This window comes from Triturus cristatus, chromosome 6 (genome assembly GCF_964204655.1).
Source record: "Triturus cristatus chromosome 6, aTriCri1.1, whole genome shotgun sequence".
NCBI classification, from domain to species: domain Eukaryota; kingdom Metazoa; phylum Chordata; class Amphibia; order Caudata; family Salamandridae; genus Triturus; species Triturus cristatus.
The window spans coordinates 857,690,287-857,712,230 of NC_140589.1; the positions used below are offsets into that span (position 1 = coordinate 857,690,287).

Genomic DNA, 21,944 nt, shown 5'->3' on the forward strand with positions numbered 1-21,944 from the left:
TAGTAGCTTTCTTTTCAGCAAAGGTCAGCTAGGTTGTTAGGGTGGGATTAGTTGCTCGCAATGTTGTCCTTTCACGGAATTGCAAAGAGCCTATGAAACTGCTAAAGGCAGTGCAGAGGAGAGTAAATCTAAATACTGCTTCACTTCTTTCCTGTTCTACAGATGAGCTCCAAGATACAACCTGGCCTATGCCTTGTCCAGCCAGTGTCAAATTTCCAAATGACAACAAAGGAATGTTGCGTTACCTGTCCAAATCTAACAGGGGCACCTGCTTATGAGATGGGATAAAAGTCAGCTTTTGTTGTCTACCAGCCTCTTGTAAAGATGTAAAATAGTAACATATATATCTAATATAAAAGTGTACTTTGATGGGCACTGTTGAGGACCTTTCAGCCATTTCTGAGTTGCTATTCATGGCGCTCCATGCAGAAAGAACAAAGGATTTATTTTTATTCCGTGGGGGATAATTAGGATTAATGAGTAGTAGCAACCCCAGTGGCTGAAGAGGAGTGGGTTAAGTATATAACATTTATACAAGTTAAAATGTGGTGAGAAGAATGGTACAGAGTTTTACAAACCCACAGATCAATATTATGCTCTCACAGTAAGCAGAACTGAAGATATTATAAAAACAGTTAATAAGTTCACAGACCCAAGGTATGGATGGTTTATCTGCTGACATAATAAAACTCACTCCCAGCTTCTGGCCCCAAATTTTGACCCCTTGTGTTTTCAGCTATTATAAGTGGTGAAGACATACCAGAATCCTGGAAAGGAAGTATAAGTAGTATACTATAAAAAGTGGTCTTGTGAGTCTCCCAAGGGTATTGTATGATTATCTTGTTGCAAAATGTATGCTAAACATCTTTTACCATCATTGAAGGATTGGATGGCAGAGGATGCAGCACTTCCGAAGATGCAATTGGACTTCCTTAGTGGGCAATCAACAGTGATGGATGTCTAATACTGAAACTGTTGGCTGAGGATTATTCCTTTAAAATAGAACAGTCTCTTTGCTTCATATGTAGACCTTTCTACGGCATTTGATACCATTATTCGGGCTGTATTCTGTAAAAGAAAATGTCTAATTGGAATCTTTCGACTGAATTGTCAAAATGAATAATCCAACTTTATGCGGGGTCATGGACAAGAATAGAAATGGGCGGAAACGGAATGTTACCTAGGAAGGTCTATACCCCAAACGGTTTAAAACAAGAGTATGTATTGGCCCCTCTTCTTCTTCCATTTATATTGCTGAGGCACCCACAGACTTAAAACGAGTTCGTTCTTTTCCTCCAAAACCTGGGACAGAGGCTATTTCTTCCTTGTCCTATGCAGATGATTCAGTCCATTTAGATCTCGCACCGGTGAGCCTTTAGAGGCAATTAAATGAATTTTCAGCATACTGTAGAACTACGGTTGCATCCTTATTGGTCCCCCCGTCTTGGTGGGCGCAACGCAGGCTCTGAAGGTGCTACAGTGCTATATCGGTCTCTCGGCCGGTCCCCCGGGAATCTGATGTTCGGCGTCTCAATCTTCTACCACCTTTAAGGCCGCAGGACATGTCGGTTTCTCGCCCCGGAAGGAGACCTCACTGCTGCCTCAGGGTGCATTTTATGGCCAGGGTTCTTGCATCGGCCTGTTAAGCTCGCTTGCGGGTGTTTCCGTCCGGAGACTCTCTCTTTTGGAAGTTGTTAACCATCAATCTCCCAATATGCCGGGAGAGTGTTCACGCGGCAGTAATTTGAAGTGATTGACGAGCGGGCCGTCTACTTTGTTGCAGCTGCCTCTGCAATATTCTGCGACACATATAGGCATCAGTTGCAGGCAATTTGGCAAAGGCGAAATGAGGCTTTGCTCCACCTTGCTCCCTTCACACTTCCTTTGACTGGGTAATAATGATGGATGCCTCCACCTAGTTTCGACCTACACAGGGTAAGTGTCTTTGATATCTAAAACTTCCCTGCAACAATGACAGATCACTTGTAGCTATGAGGTAATGACCTCCTTAGACTGCGTGTCTCTGATTTCACTTTGTATCTCAAACAAGAGTCAAAATGGAACCTCTCAAGGCACTCATCCACTTTTAAGCCAACACTCAAAATGGCCACTGTTTCAAAATGGCTTCTAAGATGATCTGAACATAACTCTTTAATTTCTGAGTCCGGTATTCTCAGGACCCTTATCAATTGACATTGTTATTCACCCAAGTAATTTTTTTAAACAAAAGTGCTGAAATAATTACTTTCACTGAGAATAGATGTAAACAAAATTGGGGAAATAATTACCTGAGCTCCTTGTTCCCACCTATTATTGGCAAAGTATATTAATCAATCATCTCACCGCTCTGGCAGCACCAAGCTGAACATACTCTCCTATTAATACTCCCCTATTAATAGTTAAAGGTCCTTATTCACTCCTCACAGCGTTCTACTCCTGCCTACTGCTCACCCCTTCGGTGGCGTTCTCAACTCGCACGGGAGGGAGGACGCTCGCTCCCCTTCCCTCTACCAGGACCCCCACTCCTTATTCTTTTGGTCCCTTAATCGCTGACTACTACGTACATCAGTCAACATGGCACAAAATATTTATCTTGCCTCGAACTCCTTTGTCCAATCGGGCGTAAACTCGGTTAAGATTATCTACCCCCCAACCTATAATTAATTCTAAGAAGACCTTTAAGCACAATATCCTCAAGAGGTGGCCTGAAACTCTGATATCGGACACATATTTCTCAAATAAGGGCACTATAGTGACTGATCTTATCTTTTACACCAACAGAAGAGCGCAGTGGAGAAAAGGCCTTCACCTCTATGCTGTGCTCCAAACAGACCAAAACTCTGCATGGCTTTCGTTTAACCACACTTCCATCCCCGGCCCTTATGGCGAAGCTGACTATCTCCATTTACAATAATGGTAATGTCCTTATTAAAGCCTCGGACCTGAACCTCAAGCGATTCAATAATGCCTTCTTGAGGTTCAAGAACAATCTAACTCCAACACCTCCAGTCAAAATGTGCCACTCACTGGCTCTGATCCCGAGGTGATTGACGGCCCCTCCTCCCCATTGTCCACGCTTCTGTCTGTTAACACGCCCCCGACAACTCGACCCAAGTTAAGAGGTTATACCTACTCCCCACACCATGAGCATAAAAAACACACGACTATCTAGTGCTGACGAAGGTTTAACTGACCTGAGTACCTCCTACCTTGTTTCTATCCGCACCAATGTTCCACCTTTACCTTGCCTCACCTCCTATCCTCAATCCCACGGGTCACACACTATTTGCTCTATTAATGGGTGTGATGACCAACCTACCAACCCCAACAGTCAGGTAGGATTGGAAACTCTCCCCGTAGGCCCTGGATCTTCCAATTGCAAGGCCTGGAACCTTGTAGATGTCTTCTATTTGCTGCCTAATAACAGACACCCACACTTTCACCACACGCTTCACCACCCACTACTCCTCCTAATTCCACCTTGCCTCTCCCTATTCCCACTCCTAGCTCTGATTCCTATCTCGAGTATGACCCTATCTCCCTATGTAATTGTGCCAATGGTCCTACCCAGTCCTCTACTAACCCTACCACAGCGGAACCTGTCCAACTTGCGCGGGCTACTCCTGCGAATAAGTGCTTGAACAGTCATGGCCTTGAGAAGAGGATTGATGACCTCAAGCATGATATCTCAGTTGTCAAAGAGTTGGTGCAAAGCATTTTGCAGTTCTCCTTTAAGATGGAGAAGCATTGGGTATCACCCCTACGCAGAGGAATGATATCTATAATTCACAGAAGCTGTACTCAACCAAAGACCTCACCTCCTTCTGCTCCCGTCTTAGCTCCAGCTGGAGCACGAGGCCTCTACCTAACCACCAATCTCGGCCCCACAGACCCTTACCTCAGACATTCTTGCCCTACTTGGGACCTACACTGACTCAAAAACGGTATCCCAACCCAACTCCACTCTCTACATCCCCTCAATCATTGACCTGGACAGGGAACCAAGCCTTAAACTCAGAAAGGTGAACACTTAGATCCTACTTCACATAAACACCTTTACTCAAGAAGTGGTCACTTCCAACCTGCACATCAACTCGATGCTACTCAATTGTAGATCAGCTGTGAAACATGCAGCTGATATTTCTGATCTCATCATTGCACATAACTTAGACATTCTGATCATCACTGAAACCTGACTCAATGATACTTCCTCCCCAATTCTTGACATCTTAATCCCTCCCTACTACTCCATTCTCAGAAGTGATCGACTGGATAAAACAGGAGGGGGCATTACCTGCATTCATCGCACCAACCTCACAGTAAAACAATACTCGTGTACTGTCTAATCCTCCTATGAACAGCTAGTCTCTGAAATCTGGTACAAAGGCAAGAAGATGTGTGTGCTGCACTCGATCTACCACCTTCCTGGTGACAATCTAGTCTTCATAAAGCAAATCATGGAGGTCATTAGTTCGAGCTCAGATCAACCCTGCCACATATTCCTCGGTGACTTCAATCTTCATTGGAATGACATAAATTATCCAATTGTCCGTACCTCTAAGACTTTCCTCTCTGACCTCACTTTCTCACAGCTCTGTAAAGGCCCTACTCACAATAAAGGCACCCCTCTAGACCTCATTATTGCCAAAGACAACTTCATACAAATAGGAGAAATCCTACCCTGTGACTGGTCTGATCATTTTCAAATTCCCTTCCTCATCTTAGACAAGGGACCGGGTCAACTGGGTCAAACCCTAAATGCGAAACAAATGACTCTCAATATGAGAGACTTCGACATTAATATGATAACGTCGATCACCAAAAATAGTCTACAGCCCCCCCCCCCATTTGACCAACCTTAACGATCTCTCTGAACATTACATTAATACTTTTTTGACATTCTTAACTCTATTGTTCCGAAACAGCTCAAAAGTATTCCAGTCAAATATTCTAAACCATGGTTAAATGGTGCCTTAAATGATGAACGGCGCAATCTTATCCTTTTGGAGAGACTCTGGAGAAACTCACCTTCCACCACAAATCTCTCTCAGCTGAGGAATGTGAGAAGCGTTTACAACAAACACATACGGTTGGCGAAAACCGAACACTTCAGAATTCAACTAGATGGAGCCAAAAATAGACCAAAAAAACTCTTTGACATCATTAAGGAACAAGCTAACCAATCTTCTAACCAGAGCTCTACTCCTTTACCCCTGCTCCCTAGTGGTGATGATTTTACAGCACACTTCGCTGATAAAACAAGGAAAATGGAGCTGGAATTATTACATACCACCCCAACTTCATTATCAAAGATGCCGCCCGCAGGATCAGGGGAGGTTCAAGATTTCACAACAATATACTCGCCTTTGGCAGCGCTCTCAAAAACAACACCTCTTGGAGCAGTTTTCTCCTACCAGACTGCAATGAGATACTTCGCAACATGGCATCCATCAAACCCTCCTACCACTTTGGTGATCCTCTACCCGCCAAGCCCTATAAAGATTTAATCTCAGCCTTTCTCCCTCTTTGGTCCAAGACCATTCATGAATCCCTCTCACAGGGAAAGATTCCAGACTGCCTAAAAATTGGGCAGGTTACTCCCATTCCTAGGAAGCCTAACGCGGACCTCTCCGATCCAAACAATTTTCGACCTATCACCAGCAGTATGACTCTAGCTAAATTGCTTGAAAAATGTGTACATTCGCAGCTCTGCAAACATATTGAGAAATATCAACTCCTGGATCCTCATCAGTCCGGATTCAGAGCAGGGCACAGCACGGAAACGGCACTAACTCACATTGTTGATGACGCCGTGAGAGCCCTTGACCAAAATGTCCCATGTCTCCTGATCCTTCTAGACCTGTCCTCAGCCTTCGATACCATCAAACATATAAACCTGATTGATCTCTACAACATAGGATGGGATTTTCGGGCCCGGTCCTAAACTGGTTTGCCTCCTTCCTTCAAAACCGCATGATCAAAGTAAATCATGCCCTCGCTTCCAGTACCCCTGTCCTGATTAGAGTCCCCCATGGTTCTACGCTCTCGCCCACTCTGTTCAACCTATTTATGGAGCCTCTTGCGATCATTCTGAACAAAGCGAACATTCAGTACCACAGGTATGCGGACGACAATCAATTATATCTGAAGTTTTCTTCGCAAGAGGACATAAAAACTTTAAATACCGCACTTGCCCAAAATCAACAATGGTTAGCTCAGAACCATCTCCCACTATATACTCTTAAAACTGAATTTATGTTGATCAACCCTCCTAATCATTCAGCTCCTACCCTTGACTGGATTAAACACCCAACTGCTCTGAACTGCACACCTCATGTCGTAGACTCTGCCAAATCTTTAGGTATCACCTTAGATAAACACCTAAACATGGAAGCACACATCAGTGCTACTACTAGGGGAGCCAATTTCCAACTCAACACACTGAAGAAAATCAAACCATTCCTATCCCCTGAAGATCTCAGGCTGGTGGTTCAATCACTGATTATCCCTAGATTGGAATATGGGCTGGTGACCCTAGCAGGACTTACCAAAGCTAGTTTGGCCCCACTCAGAGCTACCTTGAACGCATCGGCCAGACTTTTAACGGGCTCAAGTAAATTTGATCATATTTCACCCGACCTTTTGCAGATAAATTGGTTATCTATTGAAGCTAGAATCCTACTCAAGATAGCTTGTCTGACTCATAAAGCCATACACCACAATACCCCATACTACCTAGCAAATAAACTTGAACTATCGGGCTCCAGCCGGAACCTCGGAAGTACATCCACCCTTCTCTTTTATACCTCCAAGATTCAAAAAGAAAAGATTGTACAACCGTGCGTTCACCGGTCTTGCTCCGAGAATCTGGAACTCCTTGCCATCTGAGATCAGATCCAATCCTTCCACTACTTCCTTTAAAAAAAAGCATCAAAAAGCATCTAATGAATGAACGTTAACGCGTTGATCATGCTTGTGTGTGTTGTTAATAACCAAAATCTTGAATCATTTTTACTGATGTTCTATTTTAGGTTTCTTTTACCTTTGTTTTGTTCTAGTCCTCGATAGTTACTGTTGATTTTTGCTCGTTTCCTTTTTGTTAAAATTCCCGATGCACATTGCAGATCTTGGTTCTTTCTATTGTATGATGTTTTACTTGGAACGCTCTACGGCACCTCTGATACACCCTACATTTTATTCTTGAATGTTTTCCCACCGGCTGTAACTTCACTTACCTTTATGTTTTGTATACTTACTGGTGCCAACTCTGTACAGCGCTCTGATACCCTTTTGGGTCTTGTTCGTGCTATATGAAACTTTTCAAATAAAATTAAAATAATGACTTGATAGTAAATGTCTCTAAAAGTGATGGTATTTTCCAATAGAGAAAATGAACGAGAAGTGGTGACTCAAAGAAGTCCAATTAGAGATGGTTAAAGAGTATAGATATTTGGGCCTCCTTTTTAAATATAATCTTAATTTTAAAGCACATATTTATCAACAGGAGGAAAGAGCATAGCTGCTATATTACAAAGAACGGAGCCTGAATTGGGGCAAAAATCCGAAGAAGTTCTCAAAGAGAAACATCATTCAAATATACTAAATTTGCTTTCGTATAGCTGTGAAATCGTCTTGGAGAAAAGCATTACTTATTTCGGATATTGGAAATGAATATTTAGAACAAAAAGTTAGAACTTCTGCAAAGTACAGTTAGTAGTGCATTGAGGCTTCAGTTGGGTTTGAGGTAAGTATCCTCAAAAGGTGGTCAATTATTGGGCGTCTTATTAACTTGGTTGACGGATTGCTGAGGCAGTTAATTAAAGATCACCTTCAGCCGAAGAAAACCGTATAATGGATTGTCAATTTCCACGATATTATGGAAAGCTTGAATATATTCCTATCATCAGATATATGGAGCATTTCAGTGATGAAAAACATTAACAAAACATGTGGTTAAAGAAAAATCCCGAAATCATGATTTAGAAGATGTGGGTACAAGAAACAAACTGCTTCACCTATTGGACAAAGATTGCAGAGGTGTTTTACAACCCTGTTTGCGTGATATTAAGAGCTCCACTATCATGAGGTGGGCATTGAAGGTCAGGCTTGGCCTTGTTCCAGCATTTATACATTGGAAGATGTCCAACTAGGATGGAGTAGATGGCCATACTCCAATACTGCATGCCTCGTAGCAACGCCTGCGTTGTCCAGGCTCGACCCAAAAAAAGGGGCTCAGTGCTGGGGGTGGAACAGAATAAACAGCTAAGGGGTTCAATGAATGCCCTATGAGGCGGAGTTCTGATATTTGCAACAGATGGAGATTTGGCATGTCGTCAATGCCCCAACATTCGATCTCTCAGGTGGGGTTCTTTAGTGTAGAGTATAATATTTCTATTTTGTCGTCTTCTTCCAGGTTTTGGGGGCTGTCTGGATATTATCGTAGATGGAGTGGAACTTTTGGATGAAGCTGGCATCGAACACAGCCGCAACCCTGTCCACCATGATGTCATCCAGACAGAGAAGCAGCTGGCAGAGAGCTTTGCATATTTCTTCCCTCCTGGTGCCGCTTCAGAGTAAATACGTTAAAAAATGTTCAGCTTTTTGTTTGTGTGATTGTGGCAGGTCTGATTGACTCTAAAGGTGCTTACTTTCATGTAAAGAAATGCTTGATTGGAGCAGTGCTTAATTTAAGCCTGTGGTTTCCGGTGCTCAGCACTGTCACTTAATTGTCAACACCATCTCCTATGACAATCTGTCACATGGTGGTGCTGTTTGTATAATTTAGGTATGAGCACAATCACAATTGTTTATTAATTCATTATACATTGATAACTAATTTGTGCCATTCAAGCCATTCTTATAGCTTTGGGGGCTTAAAATAGTCTCAATTGTCACTCTTTTAGGATTGTGATGGTTAGTAGCTGTATTGGTACTGACATTGGCAGCGCTTTCAGGGGCAATGGGTGGTGCAAGCCACAGCGGCCTCATGACGAGAGCCCTCGCACTTGCGCTTTATACAGATAAAAGCACTGGATTGGAGAGATCAGGTCAAAGTGCATTTTGCGTGTGTACATATTTGATTGACATTGTACACATGTTGTTGCTTTTTTAAATTAAAATGTAATAATGAAATTATTAGACAGTGTAATGTACACGCCGGTTTACATGTGAACAAGTTAGCAAATGTGTAGGGAGAGCCAAGTCAGGGCTTCTGACTTCGCCCCTAAGAGCCACATCTCTACCTAGACTATGGAAAGTCTATTTATTTAACCTTTGAGCACTGAACCTGGACCTATATTGTGAATGTTTTAATTTGGAACATTAGATTTTATTACTGCATTGAATGGCGTCTTCAGAGAAGAGGAGGTGTTACTGTTGAAGATGAAGGAAGTGTAAGACATGGGCATAGGGAAGTTGGAGAATGCAGTGGCACTTGGTCCAATAGCTCTATGTGACGCTGGTTAAGAGGCAAACAAGGACCAGATAGGGGGTGGTATGGACGAAGGTGGGAGGTGACTAAACACTGGTGTGAGATAGTGGAATGCAGCCTATAAAGTAGACAAAGAGAGGTGTGGTAGGTGAAATGTGATAAACATCTTGGAAGAAAGAGGTACGCATGGGGGACTGGGTCACTGGTTGACGGTAACAGACTATTGGCATATGGATTATTTTCTGTACCCGGGACACTGCCATTTAAATGATAGAGTAGTTGTTTGAGTCTGCACAGGGAGGAGTGTCATTGTGTGCTAATTTCCATGGAGAGTATAGTTTCAGACTAACACACAGTTGTTAATCCTTAAGGGAGGTCTTCAGTCCTTTGTTGATGGTGAGCAGGTTGCTCTTGTGGTTGCCTGGTAGCCTTAGTGTCACAGCCTCCGTTAGATCCTTCTGCTCCAGGTGCCAATGGTTCTTTACTCTTATCATGAGTGCACATAGTCTCTCTACCACTACCTGCCAAGATCGCCAATAGCCATGGGCAAAAAGCGATTGCTGCACAGGAGGCACTCTGAAATGGGGTTCTGGCAACTTGCTATGTAAAATGTTTTTCAATCGTGTTATTTAGCTGATACTTGCAGCACTGATTTTTAAAAAGTCATTAATTTTTTGAAAATGCAAACTGGCTACAATAACAGCTAGCACAAAACGCAGTACAGGCTTTTGCTGTTTCAGAAGAAATCATTATATCCCTTTCTGATTGTCCGTTTAGGTTTTTGGTAGTTTGAGAGCTGACTGTTGAGTTTTAAAATATTTTCTGCCACCCGTTCAAATTTTTTCTTTTCTTTTCAGGAGGTACGTTTCCAACGAAACTTTATTCAGGAAATTAGTGACTGCCTCTAAGAAACTGTCGGAAATGCGCTGGTCACTGGGAGGAAATGCTGCGTCAATGGCCAACCGTCTTGCCAGAGAAGGCTGTGATGTTCTCCTAGGAGGGCGATTTAGTCGTGATCAGAGCAAAGCACTTTCTCAAAATGTAACTGGTAAGTGTGTTCACGATCACATTAAGATACGAGTCCGTGAGTGATCACAAGCACATGGCAGTTTACTGAACCTTCCACCGATATTACGTAGGCAGTAGCTGGGAGTTGCAGTGTAATTAACTTGATGGTTTGACCCTTGCTCACAGCTCATGATGGATGCTGAATTGCATGTGGCTTACTGGGCTAGTTTTTCTGATGCTATAAGCAGAAGGGTCCTCTTATGTGATAAAATATTTTCATGGATATCTGCTCTTCTAAAACTACATTTGATGGATTCCAATATATTCTAGTAAATATGCAGGTTTGAAATATTTATTTTAGAAAATATTTTGTCCATAAGCGACCCATAAGTCAAGTGCTACTGGGTATTTTTTCCACTGACTTCCAGATCAAGTAGAAGGAAACCTGGAACTCTTTGGTTGTCAAGGGTCAATTTGGTTCACAGACTGGAAAGTGATCCTTCTTTGTGCTTGATGCTGTGTGTCCCAGCATTGATTTCCATGTACGGGTAGGTGTAAGAAATGCAAGTTTTCATAAGATATTAAGTCCTGGAGACATTCACTCATTGAGATTTTTTTAATTTATTTATCAACCGTGTTATTGCCGTTTTCACATATAATGTGCGATAAGATAAAGTGATCATAACTGAGCAACATAGTAGTTGGCTATCAAATTGAAAATGCAATAGCATGTTAGTTGTGATGGTAAAGACGAAAATAAAATCATTCAATCTCTGGCAAGTAGTTCCCTCGGCTAGGTAATGCTGTATTGTTGTATGGCATCCATGGGTTCCATATTTTCTCATGTTTCGCCTGGTATCCCCCTGCATGCTAAACAGACACATACTTGAACATACATCTGTCTTCACTAGGGGTTCACCATCCAATAGCAAGCACTTCTTATGCGCATCCGTGTATTGCAATGCATTGGGAGAACGTATTAAGCTATGGTCCCCTCAAGAGTTGACACACGACCATGGAAGGGGGTTTGTGGTTCAGATGAAGTCAATAACACATTTGAAGAACCGAACATCTTTGTGAACCGTATTTAAATCATTTAAGGATAACTAAAAATCCTTGTGAGAGCAATGTCTGACCTTTATGATTTTATAGGAACATGTGAAATAACCATAATTAAGAGGACTGCTGTGATGCTGGTGCAGAAGCGTCATTGATCCTACTTATCTGCCAGTAGTCAAACAATTCCAGGTTACAGGTGTCTGACAATGACTTAAAATCATCATGTACATAAGTATATAATTTTCAAAAATAACGTTCCTATAATAAATGAGGTGATAGATGGACGTTTGTGGCAAATTGGGTTAGAAATTTATTGGAGCCCAAAACGAGGTGTAAGTTTAAGTAGAGAATGAATTCATTCTATGAAAACTGTGGAGGATTCACTTAACAAATCAATCATTGTTTCTTTTTTGAATTTTGCTCCCCTCTTCTTCTTCTGTCAGTCTTTTCTTGTGAAATACCAGAACAGCGTGAGTCCTTGTAAAAAGTTGTGTGCCTTAGTGGCCGGATTATTGGGCTGAATATCAGTTTTGTTCATTAAGAATGCTCCAAACCATAAAATGGATCACTCAATTTGTGCATGTTTATAGAGTTCTCTTAGGCTGAAGAGCGGGTTTGATTTTATGCTTTGCAGGCTGGAAATGCCTCTTGTATTGCGTGCGGACGGCACATAGATTGGTATTCCCAAAGTGGGAAGGTTGTGAAAGAAACTAAGTGAGAGGGAGTGGCGGATGTTTTATTCTGCTGTTTGCATTGGACTCCACGTGTCTTTCTTTTTGATCCCTTATTAAGAATGTGAGTTACTGGTGTGACTGTGAGAAGGGTCGAATCTAAAATCTTCATAAATATGGATAATGTTCAGGGCAGTTGTGACACTGAGAATTTTAAATTGTTTAGACAAGCAGTTCTGTTAACTAGTACAGTTTAGTATTGAATGGTAACTTGCTGCCATGTTAGTCATTGTATGTGCCTTCATGTCTCCTGCATGGCGGCATATAAGAATGTGCCTTATTTTTAACATTTGTTTTTACAAATATTCTTTGTTTTTTCTTCTTGTAGTCTATCTTGTATTTGGTTTATAGTTTTAACATAAATAAAGACAGTTCTTCGCTTTCAGTTATGCTCATTGGTGGAGGCCAATCTCCATCTATTATGGTAGGCTTCACCAGTTGTTGCATCATGGTGTAGAGCAAGCATCCTTTCTGGGTGTGTGGCAGTAGCGTGCTGAGGTACTTAACGATGACAGGCAAGTTCCATAAAGCTTTGCTCTTGATAGGGCTGGACCACAGCCCTATAAGAAGTTGTAACAGTGCTGGGGACCTTGCCCCTTGCTCTGTGCGGTTTTTCGCTGGCCTCAGAGATGCACTGACGTGCGCCCTGACGTCACATTTCAGCATATCTACTGTGATGCCTGAGGCATGTGCAGTATATCTTCTAAATCAAAAGGATTGCGCCTGTGTGAGGAGAACGTAGATGATCTAAGCACCTCAGATATGGGCAATCGAAACATCCACCTACAGAGATGTGTTCTTTAACAGCACTCTATAGCTGGATCAGCCCCTCCTCCTCATGTCATCAGAAGCCTGGAGAGGAGGCAAAGAGGGCTGACCTATGTACTGTGAAGGTTAAGGAAATCCCATAAGTCATGTTTGAACCCTGCTAAATTAAATAATACTCAGTATCTGGACTCAGAGAGGTAAACTGTGGGGCCTCCCAGGAGGCAGGGGGGCTGCACCATGGGTCTCCTTACAAGGAGCCACCACTGACCATCTTCTTGACAGAATATTGAATACACAAAAATGAAACCAAACCCTTCTGCAAACTCTTGCCTTCATTATGTACTCAAAGTCCTGTAAGCTGGTGCCAAGAAAGTGTGCATAATGCAAAAAAAGTCCTGCTCCTTATTTCTCTTGCAATAATTTTACTCCTTTGTGTAAGTTTCAGGCCATTTTAAAATGATCTTACTGGTTTGGTTTTGCTGCTCTTGTTGCCATTCAGTTCTCTAATCATTTATCAACTATAGTCTGAATAACTCGATTAGGTTTGTAACTCCAGATTCTCCCCCAAGAAGAGTTAGCTCTTGATCACTTGTTCTAAAGCCACACCTCTGCTGAAATACGCTGAATTTTCTAGTTGATTTAAGTGATGCAGGCATTTTAATAGGTGCAAAAGAGAACAGAACAACTTTATCAATAAATAGGCTCCCATGTTCCCCAATTATGGTAACTCTAAACTCGAGGAATACTTTCCTTAAGTGAGAACATCTCAGTATTTAATCTAGCGCACTTCTCAATTATGCAACTTTTAACGTACTGTATCTGATTGAGACATTTAGCTACAGATTCCTTACCTTTGAAATCCAGGGGTCAGTATGGATCCAGAAGATTTTTCTTAGCAGTACCCCTGCGCGCTGGTAGGTGGCGTCGATCGACTCAGTGTGACGTTGTCGGCGTTGTATTTTTCATTGTAGTGATGTCCGCATCGTCAATATAACCGCCACTCCGGCGCGCTGAGGTCGTTCTTTTCTTTCCACACTAGCCCGCGCAGATCCGTCGAAGAGAGTTACACCCTGTCATTTTGTGACAGACGTTTTGTCGACTCCTTTTGGTGTGTAAGATGTCTAGTAAGAAGACCTCGGTGTTCAAACCATGCACAGAGCCAACTTCGTGTGTATCTGGTGTCTGAAGTGCAACAACGACACAAAGACTTCCTCAGATTGCCGGGCCATGGCACCGAAGGCGTTGAGAGAGCAGTCCCTAAAGCGGATTGCGGCTTGGCGTCTGGCACCACGAAGGTCGCCTCGTTGATCTCGGTCCAGGTCTCTGTCGAGAAGAAGGTCGAAGCACTGCTCCGGTGAATCAAAGTCCTCTTCGACAAAGTCGTAGACGTCTGGTAAGAGGCACCACAAAAAACACAATGCCATGACCACGAGGTTGGAGGACACTCTGCGTTCAAGGGCCCGCTCCACGGAGCGGGTGCTTGGGTCAGCTCCGTGTTTCCCTCCCTTCCCATGTCCAGCCTCCAGCTTATGAGTTTTTTACTCCATGGCACCATATTTGCTCGGCCTGACCATCCTGGCACGCCTTCAAGTCCCACAGGCTGAGATGATGGATGAGTACCTGTGGGTTCTTTCGTCTCCGGCTCCACAGCCTCCAACTGGACTTGTTCCTGGGTCCAGATGGGCACCGGTCGCACCTCCACAATGACCTTAACGGGTGCCCCGTCCACCGCCGAGGTCCTCGTTGTCACCGGCGGCACCTCCCAATCATCATTCCTGGCAACAATGGGGCTATTCGGGCGTCCTCCGATGCTAAGACCAGCGCCGACTGAGCCGTACGGCTCCATGCCGACCAACCTGCCCTATTCTGAAGGGTTAGGAATGGATGGTAAGGATTGGTATGAGGAGCAGGATCCTTTGGAAATCCTGCAACCCCAAGTCATGGACTGGTATGAGGACTGGATGATGCCAGTTTTCTGGACACCTCCCCAGATTTTGGCATGCTGTCTCCACCTAACCTGGCTACGGAGGAGGGTGCGTCATTTGCTATGGTGGTGCGTAGGGCTTAGGAGGTCTTGGGACCTGCAGCTTCCTACTCTGGCAGTCAAGACTAACTTCTTAACAGAAGTCCTGTAGCCTGGTTTCTCCAGCTTGGAACCCTTGCTGCCTTTCAATGGCGCCTTAACAGACGTCCTTGTGGGCACCTGGTACAAGCCCAGCTCAGGGAATCCTGTGAAAAGAACAATTGCCCGCCGCCATCTCCCTACTCCGGGTGACCCAGTTTTACTCACCGCCCACCCTACCCCACACAGATTGGTGGTTCAAGCTCCCACTTCCTGTGGCCAGTTCCCTTCTGCACCTCCGGACAGGTAATCCAAGAGACTAAAAAGCTTTCGAAAGAAAATGTTTTCTTCTGGCATTGCAGTCGGTGAACATTATTCCTATTCGATAAGGGACACAGTTGCCAAGGTGCTGCCCAGTGTCTCTGAGGAGGACAGGATCCTATTCTCCTAAACCATTTTAGACGGGAGAGATGCAGCAAACTTCGCCATCCGATATGACTTGGACACAATAGACTCGCTGGGCAGAGCGATTTCCACGACAGTGACCGTACATCGCCACGCCTGGCTCTGGACATCTGTTTTTTCGGAGGATGTTCAAGCTAACGTTATGGACATGCCTTTTGATAGCTCCTGTGTCGTTGGAGACAAAGCAGATGCCGCCCTTGAGCATTTGAAGGAATCGTGGGCTACGGCCAATTCCTTGGGCCTCACCACAACGTCCCGGCCTGTATCTGCTTTTTGCTCCTTTCGTGGCTACAGAAGGGGCTACCAACTGCGCCAACCCTATTCCAGCCGGAGAGCCCTGCAAGTTCAGCAGCCTCTGTGTAGCCGTGAACGCGGTTCACCCCGACCTCGTGGGTCATGAGGCCATAAGTCGAGCCAAGCCACAAACCCCGACTCCACAGCAAATCCTTCCTAGTCTGATTCCCCCAAGATCACTCAGGCGGTGGCAGAATACGCCATCATCTCCACCACTGGCGGAACATCACCTCGGACAGGACAGCATTAGCTATGTCAATTTTTTTGCCTATTGTGCAGCAGCACTGGCTTTAGTGCAGCATGGGTGAAACTAATTTTTTTTTTTAAAAGCGCTATAATGCAGTCAACGCTGGCTGTGGCATACAGCGTTTTTTTCTTTACTTTCATCCATGTTGCAACATGGCTAAGAAACATTGGCAAATCCATTAGATCTCACAAAGGCAAGACCTGTTGGCTTTGCCAATGCTTGTTATAGGAAGGCAATTTAGTGTTTGTGTGTTTAGAAGGGAGACAATTTCCTCTAGGATGAATGCGCTTAAGTTAATATCTGCAGCTCTAGACTTTTCTCTTTCTGTCTGTTTTCACTAAAGTTGAACATCTGGAGGAGTTGGGTTCTTCACCTGATTGCATGTGCGTGGTAAGACAAATTTCTTCTCTTAGGGAGATGTTTTTCTTTGGTGCATAGCACCATGTGCAGCAGCAGTGAGGAATTGTGATCAAAGTGTTCTCTGAACTTCGTCATGAGATGCGTGTTGCTTCTGCTTGATACCCGACTCCATCTGCCGTTGCTGTAACCTGTTCCTCTCTCTGCTCAAAGATTTCTGAAATAAAGTTTGGGAAGAAGGCTAATAGGTACATGCTTACTTTGTCGAAAACTGTTTGTAAGCATTTAACAACTATTTCTATCACTTAATCTAATCTCCAACCACCAAGGACCCCTTGTCTTCCTTTTGCCATCCTCATTCTGCCTGTTTGCCTTCCATTATGGAGCACTGCAATCCGCTTCTAGCACCTAAAAGTTACCTCTTACCCACCAAAACATAATTGGTATTTACAGGGTTTTTACTTGGGTATTTGTTGGTCAGTTGCTCCCATATTTGCTATCCTCCTGGTTAAGGGGAAGCACCATGACTGCTGCGCTCCTAATCGGCCTTTTGTTGTAATATTAAAAATAATACTTTGTTCATAGAGCTTGCTGGGGTCTTCATATTCGAGGCACTGCAAATAAAATGTGTTACTGCATTCCGAGTTCAATAGTATATCAACTTAATCCACCCCATAAGCATGAAATACTGAGTCAGCATGTTTTGAATTTTTCTGTGATGCAGGTTGCACATAGATTTCTTTAACATATGCATTAGCCCAGTTCAAAAGGTAGGATTAAACATGAACTTGCTTAGATTTACAAATGACTTCTTTCCCACTTAAAGCAAATTGCCATTAAACGCAACAGTTTCAATTAATGTTGACTAAAGCATGCAAATGCAAACCCTTAAAGAGAATGTACTGTACAGTGCAAAAAACGTTTATTCAAATGAATTCTTTAGAAAAATGTATCTGTGTAGGGTAGCTCGACAAATATTAAGCAGTGAACAGTCCGGGAGGATAGAAGTCCCCTAGAGTGGCAAAAAAAAGTCCCTTATCTCTCTGTATCTAAAAAAACACAAATCTGCCATTCACATGTTACATGATGTGCTATTTAAGGGTTATGGTACAGCCTCGTAAATGGGGCATAGGAGGGGCACCAGTGTGCTCCATGCGAAGAATGATCTGCGTTCCTCTTTCCTATAAACGCACTCACTTTGAAGTCCACCGAAAGCACGGGCTCTATGGAAGATATAGCTTGACATTTGACCTCTGTCTTTGAATGCACAGCAAATGTGACGGAAGAAGAGCAAGATAAACAGGCCTGTTTACAGGAAGGGAGCTCTTGGAAGAAGACTGGTAAATAATGTTTTAGCATGGGAGGAGGAAGTGAACCTTTTAGAGCTTAAGTCAGCAAATGAGAAGCAAGAAAGCAAGAAAATGTGAGTTACAAAACCAGAAAGCCAATGGGAAGAATGCATCCCCTGGTTATCTTTCTGAAAGTCCCCAAGATGTCTTTCACATATGACAGTCTGGTAGGCTGCTCCCTAAAAATGAGAGCATACGCGCCTCTTAAATACCTAGGTCCGTTGTTGCTCTTCTCCAACACTTTCCTAGCTAGAGTGCTGGATGCTCAATTTCCCACATTACTTGCAGGCAAGTATTACAAAGCAGTGTAAATGTTTGTCCAAACTTTTAATTTTTTTCAGTGCTTCCTATGCATTTGTAGGATTGTAGTGACAAGAACTGACAAGGAAACTTTTCCATGTCCAATTGAGAAACACCTGAATGCAGAGATGGGTAAAATATTTTTTAGAGCGAAGAACTCGCCAAACAGTTCATAAACTCCCTGTGAAATGTTATTCCCATTGAAATTCCAAGCTGTTTCATGGATCTCATTAAGGTGCAAAAGGATTTATGGATGAAAGAATAGCATGGAAGTGTTGCCTTCCATAATATGTATTTCTTCTGTTTCTAGTTGCTGGGGATTTGGTAGAGGATGCTGATATCCATTTGATTCTGGAATATGCAACCGGATCCAGATGGGGAGAATATATTTCACGTCGGGCCAACAGGTTTGTTACAAGATCTTCATTTCTGTAAATAATATGCATCGATGATTTGTCAAACGGGGACACATGACTTTAAGGAAGCATCCTTAAACACATGTTCCCATACTTGTGTGAGCTTGATTTAATGTTTTTTTCCCGGAAGCAGATAACAATGTCCTATTTTTGGGGGGCGGGGGAGGGTGTGTGTGTGTGTGTGTGTGTGTGTGTGTGTGTGTGTGTGTGTGTGTGTGTGTGTGTGTGTGTGTGTGTGTGTGTGTGTGTGTGTGTGTGTGTGTGTGTGTGTGTGTGTGTGTGTGTGTGTGTGTGTGTGTGTGTGTGTGTGTGTGTGTGTGTGTGTGTGTGTGTGTGTGTGTGTGTGTGTGTGTGTGTGTGTGTGTGTGTGTGTGTGTGTGTGTGTGTGTGTGTGTGTGTGTGTGTGTGTGTGTGTGTGTGTGTGTGTGTGTGTGTGTGTGTGTGTGTGTGTGTGTGTGTGTGTGTGTGTGTGTGTGTGTGTGTGTAATTTTTTAACAGTTTCTCACAGTTATTTCCTTGACTTTTTTTTTCCAACTTTCTTTAAGGAGTATTTAGAGGAAACCTATTTCATTATGTAGCATGCTCCCATTATTTGCTGGCATTCTAATTACTCTGATTTTTTTGCTTTGATTAGTTTCTTGAATATCCAGTCACTGCAGACAGGCACTCCACGGCCCATTTAAAATATTTAAAACTCGTCCACTTCAGTAGTATCTAGAAATGACTGCATTCACCCTGATGCCTGAGATGACTAGCAACGCAGCCCAATAAACTGGTTGAAGCTGGGCACACAGTATTGTGAGGATTGGAACATGAAAAAGTAATGTGGTCACAGGTAAGTAATTGAAACATTAACTCCACATCACTTCCTTGTCTCAGACTGTACATCACGAGGATCTTCCAAAACTACCAAAGAAGGTGTGACTACCTTAATTCTACCACAATGGCATCCAAACAGAAAGGGCAAAGTCAGAACACAAATTTTGATGGACCACACCAGAGCCAAAGAAAACTGACAAGCAAATGATGCCCAAAAGACAGAAGGCATAACCAATACACTCAAAAGAGGAAGTCCTCAATCGAGCAAATGTCGTCACGAGCCAACCTTATGTGGCCACCAGAAAGCCACAGAAGCCAGATACAGACACTGACCAAGAAAACTATCCCGTCCAGCCAGTGACATGGGGGCAAAAAGTGCAGAAGGAATCCCAAGGTAGCAGCATCTTGACTATGGGTGGAGGCCAACTGTGCCTTTCAGCAAAGGAGACGCAGTATAGCACAACCAAAAATGAGAAGCAAGAGGAGAGAAACGTCTTTCATCAACCCCACGGGAGTGTCAAGGACAGAAACTCTAAACAAGATAAGTCAGCCCAAGACATGACATTAAGGCCCTCAAACCAATCGCAACCTCACGCATCTTGTGGAGCACAATATGAGGATCACAAACATGTACTAATCCCAATGCAAAATATAAGGAAAATGGGGACCCAACCAGTCTATTCCATATAACAAAGGCGAGCCAAAGGGGAAAACAATTAGCAAAGACAATAGAGAACCACAATTCAGCCAATCAGTACACAATCCTATACAAAGTCTAAGCATACTGGATCAGGCACACCCGGAAAAAAGAAACGAAAAGACCACAGGCAAAATGACACCCCCATTCAAAGATCAGGACCTTATAAAAGATAGGAGACAAGCCAAGTTGGCAGCAGACATCCATTTCACCAACAAGGGTACTCTTAGCTATCCCAAAGTTCTCACAGTAAGGTCCTTGCTGAATACTCAGAAAATGAGCCCACTGGGGCTAACAACTGCTAGATGCCTCGAGGTTTGGGACTGAATCGCCCTACCCATTAGCAGGTGCATCATTTGTGGTGTACCCTAGAGGGAGCAGGAAGACATATGAAAACATGCAAAAGCTAAGTACACCTGGAACAACTCCACAACATAGAGCACAGCAGGAGTCAACAACCAGAACCATATTAAAATGGGGTGGACACCACAGTAGAAGGTGCACTAACCAGGAGAAGCACTCCCAGACTTCAAGCCAACAGGCCATGCTGCCAGGACCACAGAACCCCAAGTGAAGAGTTATACTCCAGACCAGCGGACAGGTAAACCCTGGAGCAAAACCAAGCAAGGACAACTGACTGGGAATGATACCAAATACAGCAACAATACCCCAACTGCAGCACAGTGGAGGAGCAGTAGGTGGTGGAGGGATATATAAGCACAGAAGCCTAGAACCCAAAAGGCAACTCACAGCCCAACCCCCACACTGATGCCAAAAGATGCCCAACTCAATAAATGGAAAGAGGTGATGCTGTGAGTCAAGAAGGCACTAAAAGGATGGGCAACAAGAGACCAACTGCAATGAAAAAAGGGGGTGTAAGAATCAAAAACAATCTTGGGTTACCATGGACAAAACACCAAAAGGTTCCAAGCCCAGCATGGACAAGGGCAACATAGGCTCAAAGCATCCAACACAAAATAGACATGATTGTCCGACTTCCAGCCTCAAGCTCACAGAGAAGGAGGAAGACGAGGAACTCTGAAGTCATCTGATTCCCAGAACATGCAAACCTCCAGGTTCTCCTCTTGGCAGGTAACACAAAGCAAGGGATAGAGGCGATGACATTGAGGGAAAAGAAGCAACGGGGGACACTTAAACGATTTGACTAGCAATTCAAATGACCCAAGTAAGCCCAAAAAGGACGCCTTCAAATCCCAGATGCTCCTCGAACTCCAACAAAAAAGAGAAGACCAATAAGCATGTCAGTTCACACCAGGGCTCAAGTGCTCATCATCTGGGCCAACGCCAGTAATTGCACGGAATAGCTCAATGCCAAACTCCATATAGGTGAAGCACTGGGTGGGGGGTGGGGGGCAGTCTGTAAGGACCTGCTGAAAGTCAGGTACTCCATGTAGAGAAGAAGGAAGATGAGAAGGATGGGGGCACAACTGTTAGAACTGAGGGTCTCTAGTTGGCAGAGGTAGGTACCCTTTGACCAAATAGGGACCCTTGCTTCTAAGTCAGGGAAAGGGGATTACACTGCTGGATAACCCCTGCTCACCCCCTCGGTAGCTTGGCATGAGCAGACCGGCTTATCTCAGAGGCAGTGTGTTAAGCATTTGTGAACACATACAGTAATACAGTGAAAACACTACAGATGGACACCACACAGATTTTATAAAAATAAGTATTCTTTATATAGACTTAACACAAGACCACAAACGACAAAAATCCAAAATACTGTACTCAAAAGATGGTAGAAGTCACTTAGTTCAAGTCGATGACAAAGGCGACACAGTTCTCACCAAAGTACCTGGATGCGTAACGCAAAACAAACAAAAGGTTCGCAGGGATGGAGATGCGTTGGTTCCTTGCTTCGGGGGAGACGATGCGTCGCGCCTCAATGCTTGCGCAGAGTAGGGGATGCGTCTTGGTCCTTACC

General features: G+C 43.6%; 1 protein-coding gene across 1 annotated transcript in view; it reads left to right on the plus strand.

The window, feature by feature from the left end:
- Positions 1 to 21,944, plus strand: part of LOC146817964 (ADP-dependent glucokinase-like) — a 173,462-nt gene that overhangs the window by 58,766 nt on the left and 92,752 nt on the right. The window contains exons 2-4 of the mRNA XM_085611442.1: positions 8,414 to 8,573; positions 10,288 to 10,478; positions 18,381 to 18,477. Of these exons, the coding sequence (XP_085467568.1) occupies positions 8,414 to 8,573; positions 10,288 to 10,478; positions 18,381 to 18,477 (448 nt within the window). The remainder of the gene's footprint in view (positions 1 to 8,413; positions 8,574 to 10,287; positions 10,479 to 18,380; positions 18,478 to 21,944) is intronic.